The following is a 19,105-nucleotide window of genomic DNA, read 5'->3' as shown; positions in this document are numbered from 1 at the left end:
GCCGAGACGGTGTTTTAGAGGTTTAGGGGTTTCAGGCTATATTCCGAATTTTCCAAAAATTTGTTCTCGAAACAACATTTTATGATGAAGACTAATCGAGATAATAGTTACAATCCCTGAATCAGCTACAGATGGTGATTTTCCTCATTAGGCAGTTTTTATTATAACACCTTATTGTTACTACGGGCCGTGGTTCGTTCTTTACTAAGTTGCGGCTACATGTGCAACCATAATCAGATTCTTGACTAACCTACCTCCAGAAAGAAATTCCTGCGTGTCACCCTAATTTTTTCCAGATCGTATTCATAAAATTGTAAATTTGCATAAAAAAAAGTGAATAGGCATTAAAAAAGGAAAAATGAGTAGCTCCCAAACAAACACATAACAACATATACAGGGAAACAGAGGAACCGGATTAAGACAATGTCTAAGAGTTTCTTCACTTTCAATCAAGTATGTATTCAGGGGGGGTTACTGGGTTTGCCCCCCCCCCTTCCGAAGTTTTGTCTCGTAAAAGATTAAACAATATGCATAGTAACAAATTGTTGATGCGTTTTATTAATTTCTTTGTAATCCCACTCCCTTTTCGATAGATAAATTATATTTTTTTTTTGGGGGGGGGGGTTACAAACGGACTTTTTTGTGGGGTTACAAAAAACTATAAAAATACAACAATTTTTTATATTCATTTTTACTACTTTTTTACGAGTCAGACAAATATTTCGGGGGGGGGGGTCAAATCCCCTAACACCACACCCAGATACAGCCTTGTAAGCCACATTTGCCTAGCATCACAAAGAATAAAAACAAAAGAGAAGAAAAACAAGAATGGGGATTTACAGGACAAACAAAAATACAAAATGAAACAAAACGAATATTTAGGGAGGACCACCACTTCCCTAAGAAACTAGAAGTCACTTCTTGGTTTTCAACCAGAACATTATTTATTGTTTGTCGTCGGATTATGGTGAGTGGCTAGGTTCTGAGTTGGATTCTTCGACTTTAAAGTTTTTAATTCTGATAATTTAGCTCTTGTTGCTTTATTCTTTCCGCGCTGTTAGGTATTTTTTATTCTTCCAATTTGAGTTTTTTGGCATTTTCGCTCTGAAAATGTGAACTTCCTTTAACAACGATGAATATTTCCTCCCGAAATATTTACTTTTTTCATCCAGCATTTTCGCTGGCCTTATGCAACCCCATTCTCGTTTCTCTTCTCTTTTGTTTTCATTCTTTGTGATGCGAGGCAAATATTTAGGATAGCATCAGTAGAAAAATTAAAATGCTTCCTCGTCACTTTTAATACAATTCCTCTTGGTAATATTTTTTCAGTTCTTTTGTAACTGAACTTGTAACCTGTTACTTTATAACTGGATGTGTTATTTCTTTTTTCTTCTTTTTCAAAGAAAGCTGCCATGAATCAACGCTGGCAATTATTTCTTTAGTCTTTGCAGGGACAAATCTTGCGAAAAAAGTCAAGTAGGACACAACTATGACAAACGGCATACAGCCCCTTGATCTCCTCTCCTATCATAAAAGACGGCTGGGTGCCCAAATTTAAATGGAAAAGATCAATTTACAGAGACATAAAAGGATTTAAGACTTTTGTGAGAAGGGACAAGAATGAAGGCGCTAAATAAGGTTGTTGAACAATTAGTATCTCCAAGAGAATTGTCTCATCATATGGCTCCTATGCTCAGGGGCGTCAATTTCCGACAACTTAGAGGTGGCAAATGTATTTCAAAATCTAGGGAGGGGGTATTTGTCTTTTTGGTACTTATTTATTATAGCGACCACACCCAACAAGTGAAGTTAAGTTAATCCTATTGAACTATACCACAATATGATAAAAGTATAATACTGCATTAACAAAATTATGGTAACTACAACAGATAATTATGGAAATCAGGCCGCCAAGAGCCCATTATGTTCAAAAACATAAACTAACCAACTCTGTATATTAAATATTTAATTAGCATATACCTGCATAGAAGTTCATCTCACTCAGGCTAGGCTAATTATCTCTAAGTCCAAACAGAAAAGCCGGTTTTACAACTGATCAAGGACAACAGTGTGGTCTCTATAATACATATTTATAGGCTAATATAGGCTAATATTTATAGGCTTTAATAGGCTAATAATAGATAATATTTATAGGCATATATTAATAGGCTACCGTTTTTTCCAGTTTTTCAATGAAAATACCAAAAATATCATCTTTTCTTATCAAATGCCCTCACCCCCTAAAAAGATATTTTTCAAAGTCTAGAGGGACAACTGCCCTTTCCCAACTGACGACACATTTCGTGCTAGAAGCAGCTATATCCTCCACACAGATCAAATATCTAGACACAGGAGATGTCCTGGGGTTGGAGAGTTGAGGCTGAAAAATGACTGTACATGTAGCCAAACTACAAATTGCAAAAGAAAAATCAGTATGCCAAAAAATTTTCAGGGGTTACATGGCCAACCAACAAAAAAATAAAACAGCCCTTTAGCTCAAGGGTTGGCATTTTTTATTTATATTTAACTATAGTTTACTTGGTACCGGTAACTGAGAAGGGGTAGCCTACCTAAAATGTTTTATGGGCAAAAAGGGGTACAGTGTTTAAATAAATTTGAGAACCACTGGTTAAGATAATAGTAGTTTTGTATGGAATTAATAGTGTTGAATACGAATCTCACGGGAACTGATCGCAATCGTGGTGTTTAAGGGTGAGATTTCGCAGTATAGACGAAAACTCAAACAATGAGGCGTGATTGGAAAAAAATGTGACCACGAGTAGAACTCTTCTGAGAGTTCTCACGAAACAGTTCTTCTCAGGAAAAAAAAGAAGTGTTGTAGCTAAATATAAAGAAACTCGACATCTAAACTCTTAAGGCCGGACAGGCTCTCAATGAATCTTCCTATGCCCCCCATGTTAAACTTTTATAGTGTGTCTGACGTTCCTGAATTAGTGATTTCGGCGGTTTTTATTTCAATAGAAATAAAAAAAAATATGGTGAATGTTTTGATCTAATCAAATCTTAAAGCCGACAATTTTTTTTATAATTCCAAAATAATTATAAAACCTGCTTCGGGTTTGCATTCTAGATTGCTACATTTGACACTGTTAATGTGGGGTATAAAAAATATGGCAAAAAATATTTCATTCAACAATCAGAAACTTATTTCTATAATAAATACTTGCTGGTTGCAGTTCCTTCAAATAATTTACATACTTGTGTTCCGAAGTCAAAAATTCCCCTCAAAAGACTAGAAGCAGCTGCAATCGGAGCGCGAGAGAATGCATAAAGTAGACCAAGGGACTAACCACTCGGATTGTTTTTGAGCGATTCAGTTAAGTATTAGTTAGTTGTAACCGGTTTAAACAGAGTCTGGATAATAAGTAGCATGCAGACATCAAACTGCCGGTTAATAAATATATATAAAAAATTATAATGTATAAATAATTACAAGAAGAATTGCTATGGATAGCCTGCGCCTAATTGTAATTTTGAGTGAGAAACCCCTTAAGTTCAACCTTCTTATGTTTGTTTAGTTAAAGCGACGAAGAAAACTGATATATTTGTATTTGACCGAGTTGCCACCTAAGAAAAACAATTGACTAGGGAGTAAAATGCTTGGACTTCGGCTAGGCCTTAACCGCAAATTGGTACTTGTATAATGTACCCCCTACCGCTCAATTTGTTCATGCATTGACGCACTTTAAACCGGTTTCTTTCGCTATTTTCTTTCAACTTGGCGTGAGAAAAGATAAGGAGGGACAGAATAAATGGGAAATATATAATTTGGGCTAAATATTTGCATATTAGGGGGGAAGATTGGGGGTAAAGTGTTTGGACAGAGTGAAGTCGAAAAACCATTCTTACTTCATAGTATGCAGAATAATTGTGCCTAACACAGCTTGCATGCAGGCCTGCTGTACTTTACCAGCCCCACCCTTCACCCTTAATGTACAAATATATAGCCCAAATTTGTTTCTAAAGTATTATATTTTTATCATACTTAAGTACATTTTATTAGGCACCTAACTTCACTTCTTGAGCCTTACCTTACTTACCCTAGATCCGCCTGTGCCACCAGAGGCACCCAGGGGATCCACGAGACTTCGCCAATCTTTTCTCAATTGGGCAGCTGCGAATATATGTCTTCCCAATCGGTTAGAAGAGAAGCATGGATACTACGTATATCAGACAGGTATGTTCGTCGCAAAGTGTTCCGAGGTCTTCCCCGTCCTCGACTTCCGTTTGGGTACCAATGTAAAGTGGCTTTTGGAATCCGAGTGTCCTGCATTCGGAGAACGTGGCCCAAGTATCTCCATCTCCAAGCTCTAATGATACCAGTCATCAGAGGCTGGTTGGCAAGATTCCGGACTTTCTCATTTGTGATTCTGTCTGACCAATGATTCTCTAATCCTGTTGTTGGTTCAAACTCAAGGTTTCAGCTGCGTAAAGGAGGACCAGAATGACGTTGCTGTTGAACAGGCGTAGCTTAAGCCGGGTCGAGTAATTTGTCGACTTCCATATGCGCTTGAGACTATTGAAGGCGGCGTTCCTCTGACCTATTCTGGTTATTATTCTTTGAATGCTGATCCCGTATTCTCCACTCTATTTCCAAGGTACCTGAATTCAACGACCCGTTCAATTTTCTCATTTCCACATCTGATATGAAGTGGGGTATCAGCAATCGGCATTGTTTTGGTTTTGCTTAAATTTATTCTTGGGCCAAGTTGGCTTGCTTTTTCGCTGACCCTGTTTAGAAGCTCTTGCTGTCGTTGCTTGCATGACTGTAGCATTTTAATGTCATCTGCAAAGTCTAGGTCACCGACTGTCACCTCAGCAGAAAGTTTCATACCATCGGTTGCAGAGTTGCGGAGAATGAAGTCGGTGGTTATCACGAAAAGTAACGGCGACAGTACACAGCCTTGTGTGACGCCAGATAGAATTCGAAAGTATCGGGTTTGACCTTCAGGTGTCTTGGTGCAGCACTCGCTGTCCTCGTAAAGAGCTTCTTGAACGGTAGGGGGATTATCATACAAGTATCCACAAATGTATTGATGGCCACATAGTTATTATATTCCTAGAGCATAAATCAGGAGGGAAATAAGAAAGAATGTACAAAATGAGAATGGTTGGTAACCTTTTAGGAATTTTTTTTTTTCAAATATTAATCACCACAAGCAATAATGGGCCAAATTGACATCCTAAAGTAAACAAACAAAATATTGAAAACAGGCGGGTTACTTTTTCAATGATGTTGGAGACAAATAGGTGGAGGCTGAGTGCGTGTGGTGGGTGGAATCTGCAGAATGGGTCTCTTGGGGAAAATATTTGTAATATACATGGAAAATTTGCAGTCAACAGTCCCTAGTAGCCTAACGTTTAAAAATATGCCTCTCAAAGAAATTGGTTAGTGAGAAGAAATTCAGATTTTTAGCAGATTTAGGAATGGTAATAAAAGAAACTGGCAAGTGAGAAAAATTGATGTTTATTGCTTTTTGGTAACTACTATTTTCATTAGTCTTTATAGTAAAATTTTATTAAGAAAACAAATTTACAGAAATCGTACTTATCTATTAGCCAGTACACACTCGAGAATTTAGATCTACAGGTATGGGGATGAAACAACTGAGACGCTTGGAAGATAGAATACATAATTTAGGCTGTCTATTTGCACATTAGGGAAGGTTAGGGGTTAAGTACAGCGGGGCTGCATGCAAAATGTAACCTAACCTAACCAAAATACCAACTAAATATTTATTAAAATATAGCAACAGTGTTGTTTTTCACTGAGCCGAAGCAAATTGTCTCCGTATACAAACATCAATAAACCGGTTATTGTCTGATTTTATAGATTTCAAATTTACGAGTGTGTACTGGCTAACAGATAAGTATCACAGAAATTTCAAAAAAGAGCCAGAAACCCCTCAAATGACGTAAATTTCTTTTTTGTCATTTTTAAATAATTCCGGGAAATCCAAGTTTTTCTTTAAAAAAAACTTGTTCCGTATGTTTCCCATTAACAAATAGCCTACTATCTGTAAGCAATTAAGTAAAATCAATCAACTGAAAGTAAAGAGCAGCCCCAAACCTTAAAACGAACAGAAATTATTACATATATGAAAGGGGTTGCCTCTTCCTTAAGACCTCGCTCTTTACGCTAGAGTTTTTCTTATAGAATTTTAGAACAAAACTTATTGTTCTAATTAAATGGCCATTGTGTTACAGGAATCGTTCTTACAGAATTAGGACAAAAAGTCAAAACTTTAGCGTGAAGACCAAGGTCTTCACCTTGCACCTTGTGAAAGGAGCAACTCCTTTCATATATGTAATAATTTCTGTCCGTTTCCAGCTTTGATGTTGCTCATTACTTTCAGTTGAAAAAAAAACTTGTTTTTTTTATTTAGTTTCTGATCGTTTTTAAATAATTCCGAGAAATCCGGCTCTCCATGAAAAATTCCAGTACTTGTGTATTATACGTCAATCACTCAATTTTACGATGTGTAAAACTCGAAAACAAACAGGTTTTTTTCGTTAGTTTCTTCTTTAGTTTAAAACAAATCCGAGCTACATATTTGCACATTAGGGGGGGGGGTAAAGTATAGCAGATCTTGACACAAAATGTGTTAGGTATAATTATTCTGCATATTATTAAGTAAGAATTGTTTTCTCACTTCAAACTGTCCAAATACTTTACCCCCCCTCCCTTAAGTGCAAATATATAGCCCAAATTATACATTTCCCATCTAACGTATCACTTGTCTTTGTCTTGTCTCGGGCTAAACTGAAAGAAACTAACGAAGAAAGGGTTTTTTTTCTCGAGTTTTACACAGCGTAAACTTGAGTGAGTGGCGTATAATACATAAGTACTAAAATTCCTTCTCCCTATGAAAAAAAAACAAAACTCAAATAAAATTCTCAATTTGGAAGCGTTATTTTCCACAGGGTGGTATTTTCCAGGGGGAGTATTTTCCGGGGGGTACTTTCTGGAGGGATTTTTTCCGGGGGTTAAACGCCAGCCACCACAACATAATTACCAAGTGCTTCTATAAAGAGTGTTTCTTTATAAAGATATATAAAGTTTTCTTATAAAGAGCTTTTTACAAAACAAGGCGAAACAATTTCGATATCATTGACTGAAAATTGCTGTCTTTTTTTGCATGTGAGGAAAGGAGACATAATGTATCTTAGGAAGAAAATAAGGATCTACACATCTTGAGAGCCAACTCAGGTATACAGACTTGAGCAATCAATCGACTGTTCAAATATTTTGATATTTGGACTAAGCTCCAGACATTTTCTTAATAATTAAATAGTTAAAATTATGGAGCTCCTGGCAATACTGATTTCTACCCCCACCCCCTCCTTAAATCTGAATGTGCCTAGCAAGTAGGTAGAATTCTAGCAAAGAGTGCATGGAGTTAACTCCTTACAGAGCAGTGGCGGTTCTGGCCTCTCTTGTGCCCGGGGAAAAATCTTGATTGGCACCTCCCTCCCCTGTTTTCCATAAAACTTCCAGGCCAAATTTTAACAAAATTTTCATTTAATACCAAAATTATTTCATTTCTTAACTATCAAAAGTAAAACAGTTCAAAATAGGGATGATACCTTTTTATTGACAGTGAAATATAAAATTATTTAACTGGATATTTCGAACACATATACAGTGTTCATCATCAGCAGTAAAACTCATGTTTTACTGCTGATGATGAACACTGTATATGTGTTCGAAATATCTAGTTAAATAATTTTATATTTCACTGTCAATAAAAAAGGTATCATCCCTATTTTGAACTGTTTTACTTTCGTCATGGAAAGGCAGTGCGGTCTTCGAAGTTATCTACATTTTTAACTATCATTATTAACTATTTATTTTTATTTATAAATTAGTTAATATTTTATCAATTATTTTCGTTATTAGCCACACCCTCTACTTTCGTTTAATAATAATAATAAAAAAATGAAAATTACCATTAGATTATTTATTTGGTTTTGTGCCCCTAAAATTTCTTAGTCCAGGGCAGTGCAAAATCTGAAAATCTTTATATCCCCTTTTCCTTGTATAGGCACATAAATAAGATTTTTATAAAGGGAGGGGTATTAACAACAGCTTATAGAGCGGATAGAGAAAGGCTAGCAGTAAAATGTGAAACATCCAAGAGACCAATATAAATAGATCTTAGAAGCCTACAAAGCAGACATAGATTCGAAGGATTAGAGTGCAAACTGAAAAGTCGATAAAACACCCATTTTGCAAAATAGAACATTGAAAAAATTAAGAATGTTCAATTGGGGGAAGAGGGCACTTGTCCCGTATTTTTAAAAATGCCTTTTTAGGATATTTTCATCGAAAATGCTTTCCTTGGTATATTCATTGAAAAACTAGCCCCCCCCCCAGATTTTGAAAAATACATTTACCCTCCTCCCCCTCTTTCGTGAATTGATGTCACTAATCCCATAATCCCTCGAAGTCGGTACACATAATAGTGCAGCTAACCTTGTTTTTAACTGAGATACATAAACCGCTTTATCAGATGATAAAAATGAAAGACGATGACTATCTCATTAGTTTTACGACAAAATACCCTCCGATCGATCACCAGAGCTTACAAAGAACACCGACAACCCTTTGCACTTGCGCCAATTGAAACAAATCCACTATATTGTCAGATTAACACCCTAGAGATCAAAGCCTGCTCATTTCCGGCTTGCATTAGCTTGTTAACAATTATCTTATTTCAAGTAGATTAATTAGACACTTTAAATGTTTTTTGCTTCCAGCTGTTTAGACAATATGAGTCATAGGATCGCCGGTCGACTGCCTTTTCATAGAAGCATGTGGTTTTGATTTGAATTCTAAGTAGCCGAGCCAGCATAGATGGACAAGTATGATTGATAAATTCAGTTTTGCATAGAGATAGAATCTCCTGTAGGCCGTCATAACTCGATTGCAAATTTGAATATTTCTAGAAGTAATTTCAATTTTTATAGAGGATTACAACATGCCTGTACCCCTAATGATCATTAGTATAAATACAGAGATGATAATATTCATTTTCATGAAGCTTTTTAATACGAGGGGCTCCTGCTTTCAAAAATCATGTACACCATGTTGAATGCCATGAGTGTGCAACATGTTGAGTGAGCAGGCGAGGTTGGGTAGAAGTGCTTATATGTGGCACAAAGTGAGCCACACTTGTCAGAGCTAGTGTCACTGGACTATGTTCACCAAGTATCAAAAAGCAGACAGGTTTTCAAGTTTTATTCCCGATCATACACAAGAAGTGAAGTTAGGTCAATCATAACGAAATATAACCAAATATGACGAAAATATAATATTTCAGTAGCTAAATTATTAAAACTACACCAGATAATTATGGAAAGCAGGCACCCAGAGCGCATTATATTACATACCTAACCAACTCTATTATTAAATATTTAATTAAAATATACCTGCATAGTAGTATATCTCACTCTGGTTTGGCTGATTATCTGAGAGTGCACATAGAAAAACCGGCATTAAACAGATCAAACTTCTTGAGTGTAGTCGGGATAAAACACAAGTACCAACAGGCAATCGTTCATTTTTGTCTCAAGAAAAAAACAAACGGAATAGACAAATTTTAGTTTGTAGTTACTAGGTTAGGCAGAGTGCTTAGGCCTATATAGGCTACTTACTCCAAAACACGATAGAGAAAATCCTCTCCGTGTTTAGCCCACTCGGGCTAATAAGTAAATTTTCAAGAGCCCCCCTCCCCAAAGATTGATCTATCATATACCCATGCTTATCATCTTTGATATAAAGAAGCAAGGCCGCATTGAGAGGGGGGAGACGTTTGTTGACATCCCCTCCGAAATGTTTGTTTGACTCTTAAAAATATAACACAAATGGATATAAAACAAATTTATGTTTTTTGAGGCTTTTTTGTGTAAACCCCGCCTCAAAAAAAAATTGTATGTGAAACACCCATCGAAAAAAAAATCCTGGATACGGCATGTAAAGGGGTATCAGAAAAAGAATTTAAATCCTTCTAATTTTGCGTCCGGGTTGTACAACACATCCCACTGCCCTGCCCTAAAATACAGACAACTTAAAATGTCAAATAAATCGTTTTTATTAAAAGCCTCAAAATTTTTCTTTTTTTGTTCAGGAACAAAAATGTTCAGGTGAAAATATAAAATATAAGTTCAATCTTCATGCATCACCAATGTGGGCATGTATCGTTGTAAACATGACAAATGGGATGTCAAGAGTAAGATACTTATCATTCATATTGACTAGTCTTGCAATCAGTTTCAATGTTATTCTTCCTTTTAATAATACAAGTTCAAGGGTGGGTAAACTACCAAACAGCTCGTGGTAACGAAAAATAGTAAGCAGCGACGCGGCTCAGCAATAGCCAAAAGTAAAAATGGAATTTTATATCAAATGAAATAATAATTTTTCGTTTTCTACGGAAAGTAAGGGGCAACATTAAAACTTAAAATGAACAGAAACTATTTCGAATATGGGGAAGAGGGGGACTGCCCCCTCCTCAATAGCCTACTCTTAACGCTAAGCCAATTTTTGCAGACTCGTATCCTTTGATGGGCAACACTAAGCTTAATGAATATTATATATTTGAAACCAACATAATAAGCTGATTCTTTTGATATACAGGCTATATATTGGTATCAAAATACCGTTTTTTTGAATTTCGGTATTTTTGAGCCGCATCACTCCTTACTTAGAGTTCCAAGGTAAAGAATTCCAAGGTAAATTACAACCACTTAGTGCAAGGAACACATATACAGGTGGAATACCAAGTGAAGATCTAACCCAGGATATATCCACTATTCCACCACCTGATGCATATCCTGGAGCAATAATTGTTCTGCCATGGATGAGATGCATCCGCCACACCACCTGAAGTATACAATTTTTGGGAGTGGGTAACCTCTCGGAGGTAATAGAAGAAATCTCCCCTCCAATATAGATCAAACGAACCCTCCTAAAAATACCTAGGAAAATGAAAACCTAGATATAAGGACCTGAAAACAGATTTTATTCCAACTAATATGGGTACTATGTCCCCTCAGGCCTGATTAAAAAGGAAAACCTAGATAAGAGAGCGTAAAAAATGTTTTTTTCTCCAAGTTTTCAAGGTACTTGTGTATTTTTCAGAACACACTCAATAAGTGAAGTTAGGTTCTTTCGTGAAACAAACTACGATGCGAAAATCCGGTTTCATAGCCACAAAGACAGAACTCAATTTAGTTTGCTACGCATAGTGATAGAAGATAGTGTCTGAACATTGATTTTGAAATGAAGATTTGGGATTTGTCAAAGACTGAAAAAGAGGCAATTAATTTTTCCAGGATAAGGGGTTGCTGCCCACAACAAAACAGTGCGTCACTGGACACAACATGACTTTATTAAACGTAATATTGACTGACGTAATAAACTGCACCATGGTACATCCCGCCATCATTTTTAGTAGAGTACATGTGGCGGGCGGCAGTAAAGGCAGAAGGAAGACCTCCTTTTAACGCGATTCTTAACGACATTTTTGCGTTCTGGGTACATAATTCCAAGTTGTAATTTTACAATTTTCCGAACAAAGTATTGTATTTCCATCATATTTTGTTTTATTTCATTAGCTTTATCGGTAAAATTCTAGTTAATTGACTTCTTGCTATCTCAGAAAGAGCTTAGGTTAGGAAAATGAAACTTTCAGAGATGAATCTACAGACTAAAGTATGTCCCGGGAAGGTATTTTGAAGCAACTACCTCCACTCCTTCTCCCTCTAGAGGGCCTTGACCTTTGATAACCTTTAAAAATATGTGTGTTATGAAAGTGCTTCTTCTGCTTAATTGAAGTACAACAAAATAGTTTTCAGCTTCATAACTTTGCTCAATTTCATTTTATAAGGTTTTGAAGATATCCAAATACATTTTCAAAGTTTTGAAAAAAAAAACATTGATATGGCTCAAAATTCTACTGAAATAACAGGAATTGCATTTTAAGAAACTAAAGGCAGAGAAAAAGCAACTAGTAACTGAAAATTAAGGTAAAATGTTGTTTTGTCAAAATTTCAATAGGCATAGACCTGTCATGTAGGCAAATTTCAGGGCCCTCTAGAGGGAGAAGGAGTGGAGGTGGGTACTTTAAAATACCTTCCCGGGACATACTTTAGCCTGTAGACTAATCCCTGAAAGTTTCATTTTCCTAACCTAAACCCTTTCCGAGATAGCAAGAAGTCAATTAACTAAGTTTTCACCGCTTTATCAATAGTTTGGGCTATATATTTGCACATTAGGGGGGTGGGGCGCATTATATCAAATACCTAACTTAACCTAATCTAACCACCTCTATATATAAAATATTTAATTAAAACGTACCTGCATTGTAATTTGTTTTGCAAAAGAACCTAACTTGGTAAAATTCTAGTTAATTGACTTTCAGGGATGAATCTACAGACTAAAGTATGTCCCGGGAATGTATTTTGAAGTAACTACCTCCACTCCTTCTCCCTCTAGAAGGCCCTGACCTTTGATGACCTTTAAAAATGTGTGTTATAAAAGTGAAACCTTGCAAAATAGATCTTCTGCTTAATTGAAATACAACAAAATTGTTTTCAGCTTCATAACTTTGTTTAATTCCATTTTATAAGGTTTTAAAGATATACAAATACATTTCCTAAATTTTGAAAAAAAAAACATTGAGATGACTCAAAATTCTACTCAAATAACAGGAATTACATTTCCAGAACTAAAGGCAGAACTTGTAACTGAAAATTAAGGTAAAATGTTGTTTTGCCCAAATTTCAATAGGCATAGACCTGTCATGTAAGCAAATTTCAGGTCCCTCTATAGGGAGAAGGAGTGGAGGTGGGTACTTTGAATTTTACCCCTAACTTAACTTATTGAGTGTGTTTTGAATAATACACAAGTACCGTTTTCAATCCCTTGCCAATGAGAGGAGTCAGGACTGTATAAAGAGTGATTTAATATGGCCCTTGTACAGATGGGAGGGGGATTGTCCACCCTAGCATCTCAAGATTACTGTTTCATATAGATCTCCGATTTTTTGCCCTTCTTGAATTTCGTAAAACCGAAAAAACTTGGGCTCCCACGAAGTTTTTGCTCCCGATACCCAGTAATTAGTACAATACCCAGTAATTAGTGCAATGTTCAATCGAGGCACGTGCCCCAAAACCACCCCAGTATACACCCTCGCCTTGGTCTCAAGGCCACATCCATGGGATGGAGGTGGGGTGGCGGTGTGGGGTAGGGGGTTTGACCCCCTCCCGAAGTATTTGTCCAACTCGTGAAAAAACGCAACAAAAATTAATATGAACATATTGCTTATGCGGTTTTTTTTATACCCCCTCTCCCAAAAATTTTTTGTACCCCCCCCCCCCTATCCCCCGAAAAAATACTCGATACAGCTTTGCTTGGTCTAGCTAGGAAAACCAGCTTTTAAGTTGCAAAAAAGGGCCATAGATATTCCCCGTGTAATTTCCGATTTGCAGAGGGTTTGAACATCCCCAACACTGACTAATAGATTGCTTCGCCTTGGAGAAACCTTTTGATACCCCATAAACTGTTGAAAATTTGAAGCCTATAAGAGAAATGATAGAGAATCATCCAATAAATTTCACTAGAAAAGAAAAATCTAGCAAGGCAGTACTGCTAAAAACAACTTGCTGCAGCACCAAGCCAAATGAGACCAACCCAGCCACACACACTCCTCATCCATCCCAATCTTTTCAATGCCTCCCTCTTTACGCCATCCCAAGAAAATCCAATTTTCATTAGGCACTTGCTAACGACCTCCTCCCACCTCATTCGGGGACGACCTGATTTTCTTATGGCCCTATATAGTTGGCCGCAAAGAACAATCTTGCATCCTTCATCCACAGAACATGTCCAACCCATCTCAAACTTTCTCTCAAAATAGACCAAGAAAGCGGGAGTGAACCATATTTTTCACGGAGTTACTGTTTGAAATATGGTCAAAAAGGTACCCTAAAAGAACTTACTATAAAAAGAAAGGCAGTACTTACTATTAAAAGAAAGACATCCTTTACACAGCATAATCTATTGCATCTATCCAACTAGTTTGTGGCACCTTTGAACAAATCACAATAACAAATAAAATACAAATTCACAGAAGGCATTGCAAACTATAGCAGAGTACAACAACAATAATTCCCCTTGTCTTTAGCTGGATTGCAATTCATTTCTCGTACAATTTCAGCAAACACTTCGTTCACATTCATTCTGTTCCTAGCAGATGCCTCAACAAAAGGACAACCCCAGGCTTGTGCTAATTGAAGGCCTTCAGACATTGAAACTTCACGCTGATGTTCGAGGTCAACTTTGTTTCCGACTAGCAGCAACGGAACTCGATCTGTTCCTTTAACTCGAGTTATCTAAAAATAAATATGGTTTTTAAACAACTTAATATAAGTTAGAGCTAAACTGACCTTATTACCCCCGCTATTGAAAGCCAGAAAATGTTTCGACGTTTGCATGATGTGAACAGGACCGTATCCAGAAGGTTAGGGGGTACCCGATTGGGCCCCCAAGATTTTTTTTCCATCTCGTAAAACGTAACAACTATGTATATAAAAGAATTCTTGATGTGTTTTGTCTTTATTTTGTTGAAAGTTCCTCCCCCATCCCCTAAACAAAAATTGTGGACACGACCTTGGAACTGAACCATATTTTTACGAATTAATTTTCTTAAAGTAATGGCTATTTTTTCTAATTTATTTTGTTTTAGTTGGTTTCCCAAATGTTTCTCTTTTCTTTTCTGTTATTTGTGTGTATTATGCTGTATTTTATTATGTTGTTCTTTTTTCTCTTTTTATTTATTTACGATTACTTCATTTGCCATTTTTTTCCAAAACATTGAATCAAATCTCATTCATTAAAACAACATTAAACAACTTCATACAAACTTTAAAACAATTTGATGTACAGTTCCAGAATAACTTATAAGCATGGAACAACTGATCCTATTACCTTTTGCCTCCAAGTAGGCTACTAATGCTTTATTGACAGGCGAAAAACTTAGAAGTTCATGCTTTAAGAACCATGGTTTCTGCACGTTGTTTTCTTAAGCGAAATCTATTTCTTTTTACTTGTTTTGCTTTTAATTAGTTTGCTTGACGTATTCTTTTTTGTTGTAAGTGTGTATTATGCTACATTTTCGTATGTTCTTTTCTCTTTATTTATTATTATTCTGTATGCTAATTTGTAGCTGAAAAATGTACAACAAATCTAAACCAGTCATACACACATATAGCTTCATATTTATCTATAGTGGTAACTCCAGCAGATCACTAATCTTCAACCCTGTAAAAAAATCGTTGGTTAAAAATCTATAATTTCAAAGTGATTAAAAGAAAACTTGTCAGTTAAACCTACACAGTTAACACCCTGCTTTAATAATTTAATAATAATTTAATATAATTTAATTTAATGATAATTTAATAATAATTGCCTAAAAATAAGTAAAATGGAAGTCAGTATTATTTCGTTTAACTAAAAAAAAAGCCTCTTTAGACACAGCCTACTAACTTGATGCCTCAGGAGGTAAAAATCTAAAAAATATATATTAATAATTTTTCTTAGACGTCCCGAACTGAGGAAGATGATTCAAACTGTTATCTTCAATATATATATATATATATATATATATATATATATATATATATATATATATATATATATGTATATATATATATATATATATATATATATATATATATATATATATATATATATATATATATATATATATACTAGCTGTTGGGGTGGCGCTTCGCGCCACCCCAACACCTAGTTGGTGGGGCGCTTCGCGCCCCCCAAGCCCCCCCGCGCGCGTAAGTCGTTACGCGCCATTGTAGTTGTGTCCCTGTGTCCCACCTGTGAATAGAGATAGATATAAATATATGTTTTTAACTACGTAAAACATGCGAATATACAACATTCTTCGCTGTCCCATTGTCTGTGCATATAAATAGATTGTCAGGTTTACTGACTCTTGAACATGCAACATATAATTGTCCATGGGAAAAACAATCCGTATTCAGATCTATACCTCATTATTCTAATGATGTGTCCCTGTGTCCCGGTCGTCATTTATATTCCCTGTGTCCCGGTCGTCATTTGTGTCCCGGTGTCCCAGTTTGTAATTTCTCTTTGAGTGTCCCGGTCGTCATTTATATTCCCTGTGTCCCGGTCGTCATTTGTGTCCCGGTCTGTAATTTCTATTCGAACAATCCCTGTGTCCCGGTCGTCATTTATATATCCCGCCTGTGCCCCCGGCGTCCCCGTTGTAGTTGTGTCCCTGTGTCCCGGTCGTCATTTATATTCCCTGTGTCCCGGTCGTGATTTGTGTCCGGGTGTCCCAGTCTGTAATTTCTCTTTGAGGTTCCCGGTCGTCACTTATATTCCCTCTGTCTCTGTCGTCATTTGTGTCCCGGTCTGTAATTTCTCTTTGAGTGTTTTTTCTTTTTAGTTTTTTACCTTTTTTCTTTTTTCAGTTTTCTTTTTCTTCTTTATTTTTCAGCGTCACTATGAAGTACATATCGACGAACCTTTGTTTTTTTAACTTAAATCTGGTAGGCATTGATGACCTTATCCAAGTCAAAATCCCAAACCCAATCATTATCGCTATCATTTTCAGTTTTGATATGTTTTGACTCTCGCTGTCCAGGTGGATTTTCATCTAACTGCGCGGTTTTGCGTTCTTTAGCCGCAAGCCTGTTTTCTTGCTGTTCTTGTGATTCCTCGGAACGCTTTCTTTTCGAACTTTCTCTATCAGCAGCAAGTTTTTTGGCATAAACTCTTTGAGCAGCTTCCTCGGCTGTTGCCATTGTAGGTTCTTCAGTCATTTTACAATTAAACATTTTTCCGTGAACAAATGTCTTAAATACCGTTAATGACGTCACCGTCAAAGCAAAAATGACGACAACTAATTTCATGACGTCAGTCAACACAGAAACATGACGTCACCTGATCCACAGACAGACACACAGACAGACAACTTATTTTTATATATATAGATATACATAAATAAGTTGTCTGTCTGTCTGTCTGTCGAGTGACGTCGTGTTTGTCCGCATATGACGTCTGAATTATTTCATCATATACCAATTCAAAAACGAATGTATTCAAGCCTATGCAGCTGAGTTGGTAAGGCGTTATATTCCAGGTTCTAGGTTCAAGAGGTTCCAGGTTCGAACCTTGGCTTAAAAAAAGGTAAAAACTACAAAAAAAAAACTAATAAAAAAACTAAAAAACTAAAAACAAAAAAGGACGACCGAGACACCGGGAATATAATTGACGACCGGGACACTCAAAGAGAAAATCGTTAAAAAAAATAAGAAAATCGTTCAAAGACAAATTTTTAATTGTAAGAAGATCGTGGACGGAAAAATGTTTAATTGTAAAATGACTGAAGAACCTACAATGGCAACAGCCGAGGAAGCTGCTCAAAGAGTCTATGCCAAAAAACTTGCGGCTGATAGAGAAAGTAAGAAAACAAAGCGTGCCGAGGAATCACAAGAACAGCAAGAAAACAGGCTTGCGGCTGATAGAGAAAGTAAGAACAGAAAGCGTACCGAGGAATCACAATATATATATATATATATATATATATATATATATATATATATATATATATATATATATATATATATATATATATATATATATATATATATATATATATATATATATATATATATATATATATATATATATATATATATATATATATATATATATATATATATATATATATATATATATATATATATACAAAAATAAGTTGTATGTGTGTTATGTCTGTCTGTCCGCATATGACGTCTGAATTATTTCATCATATACCAATTCAAAAACGAATGTATTCAAGCCCGAAGTAGCTCAGTTGGTAACGCGTTATGTTCCAGGTTCTAGGTTCGAGAGGTTACTGGTTCGAACATTGGCTAGGTAAAAACTACAAAAAAAAACTAAAAAGAAAAAACTAAAAAAAGGTAAACACTACAAAAAAACTAAAAAGAAAAAAAAACTAATAAAAAAACTAAAAAAGACAAAAAATAAAAAAAGGAAAAAACTGAAAAATAAAGGAGAAAAACATAAAAATAAGTTGCATGTGTGTTATGTCTGTCTGTCTGTCCGCATATGACGTCTGAATTATGAATTATTTCATCATATACCAATTCAAAAACGAATGTATTCAAGCCCGAAGTAGCTGGTAGCGCGTTATGTTCCAGGTTCTAGGTCCGAGAGGTTGCAGGTTCGAACCTTGGCTAGGTAAAAACTACAAAAAAAAACTAAAAAGAAAAAACAACTAAAAACTAATAAAAAAACTAAAAAAGCTAAAAAACAAAAAAAAATAATAAAAACCAAAACTAAAAAAACAAAACTAAAAAGGTAAAAACTACAAAAAAAAAAACTAAAAAGAAAAAAGAAAAAAACTAAGAAAAAGATAAAAACCAAAAAAAAAACTAAAAAGAAAAAAGGGGAAAAACACAAAAATTTATTTCATCATATACCAATTCAAAAATGAAGACCGAGACACCGGGACACAAATGACAACCGGGACACAGGGAATATAAATTAAGACCGGGACACAGGGACACAACTACAACGGGGACGCCGAAATGAATGAACCTTTTTATCTTGTAAAATGTTAGCTTTTATCAGACAATCTTGGCTGAACTTTTCGTTAAGAAGTAATGATGCCAAGGCTATTTTTAAAAAAAAATGGATTTTTAACTGAGAACTTTTATTGTAAGTGCTTTATTGTTTTTATTTTTTCTTTGCTGAAGACGGCCCTTAAACATAGGGCCGAAATATTCAAATAGGTTTTGTTGGTTCACTGTCTTGGGAAAAAAAAGTCCTCATTATTCTATATATATCTATATATATATATATAGATATATTCACAGGTGGGACACTGGGACACAACTACAATGGCGCGTAACGACTTACGCGCGCGGGGGGGGCTTGGGGGGCGCGATGCGCCCCCACCAACTAGGTGCTAGGGTGGCGCGAAGCGCCACCCCAACAGCTAGTCTATCTATCTATCTATATAAAAATAAG

At 35.8% G+C, this 19,105-nt stretch overlaps 1 protein-coding gene across 4 annotated transcripts in view; it reads right to left on the bottom strand.

The window, feature by feature from the left end:
• The window catches only part of LOC136037304 (ras-related protein Rap-2c-like), a 90,608-nt gene that overhangs the window by 53,378 nt on the left and 18,125 nt on the right, over positions 1-19,105 (bottom strand). For all 4 annotated transcript variants that reach the window (XM_065719956.1, XM_065719954.1, XM_065719952.1 and 1 more), the window contains exon 3: positions 14,050-14,418. In XM_065719956.1, coding sequence (XP_065576028.1) covers positions 14,170-14,418 — 249 coding nt within the window. In that variant the 3' untranslated portion in view covers positions 14,050-14,169. The remainder of the gene's footprint in view (positions 1-14,049; positions 14,419-19,105) is intronic.

The sequence above is a fragment of the Artemia franciscana genome, chromosome 16 (genome assembly GCF_032884065.1).
Source record: "Artemia franciscana chromosome 16, ASM3288406v1, whole genome shotgun sequence".
In the NCBI taxonomy this organism is placed as follows: domain Eukaryota; kingdom Metazoa; phylum Arthropoda; class Branchiopoda; order Anostraca; family Artemiidae; genus Artemia; species Artemia franciscana.
The sequence above is the reverse complement of the archived record's forward strand: the minus strand, read 5'-3'. Positions and strand labels throughout refer to the sequence as shown.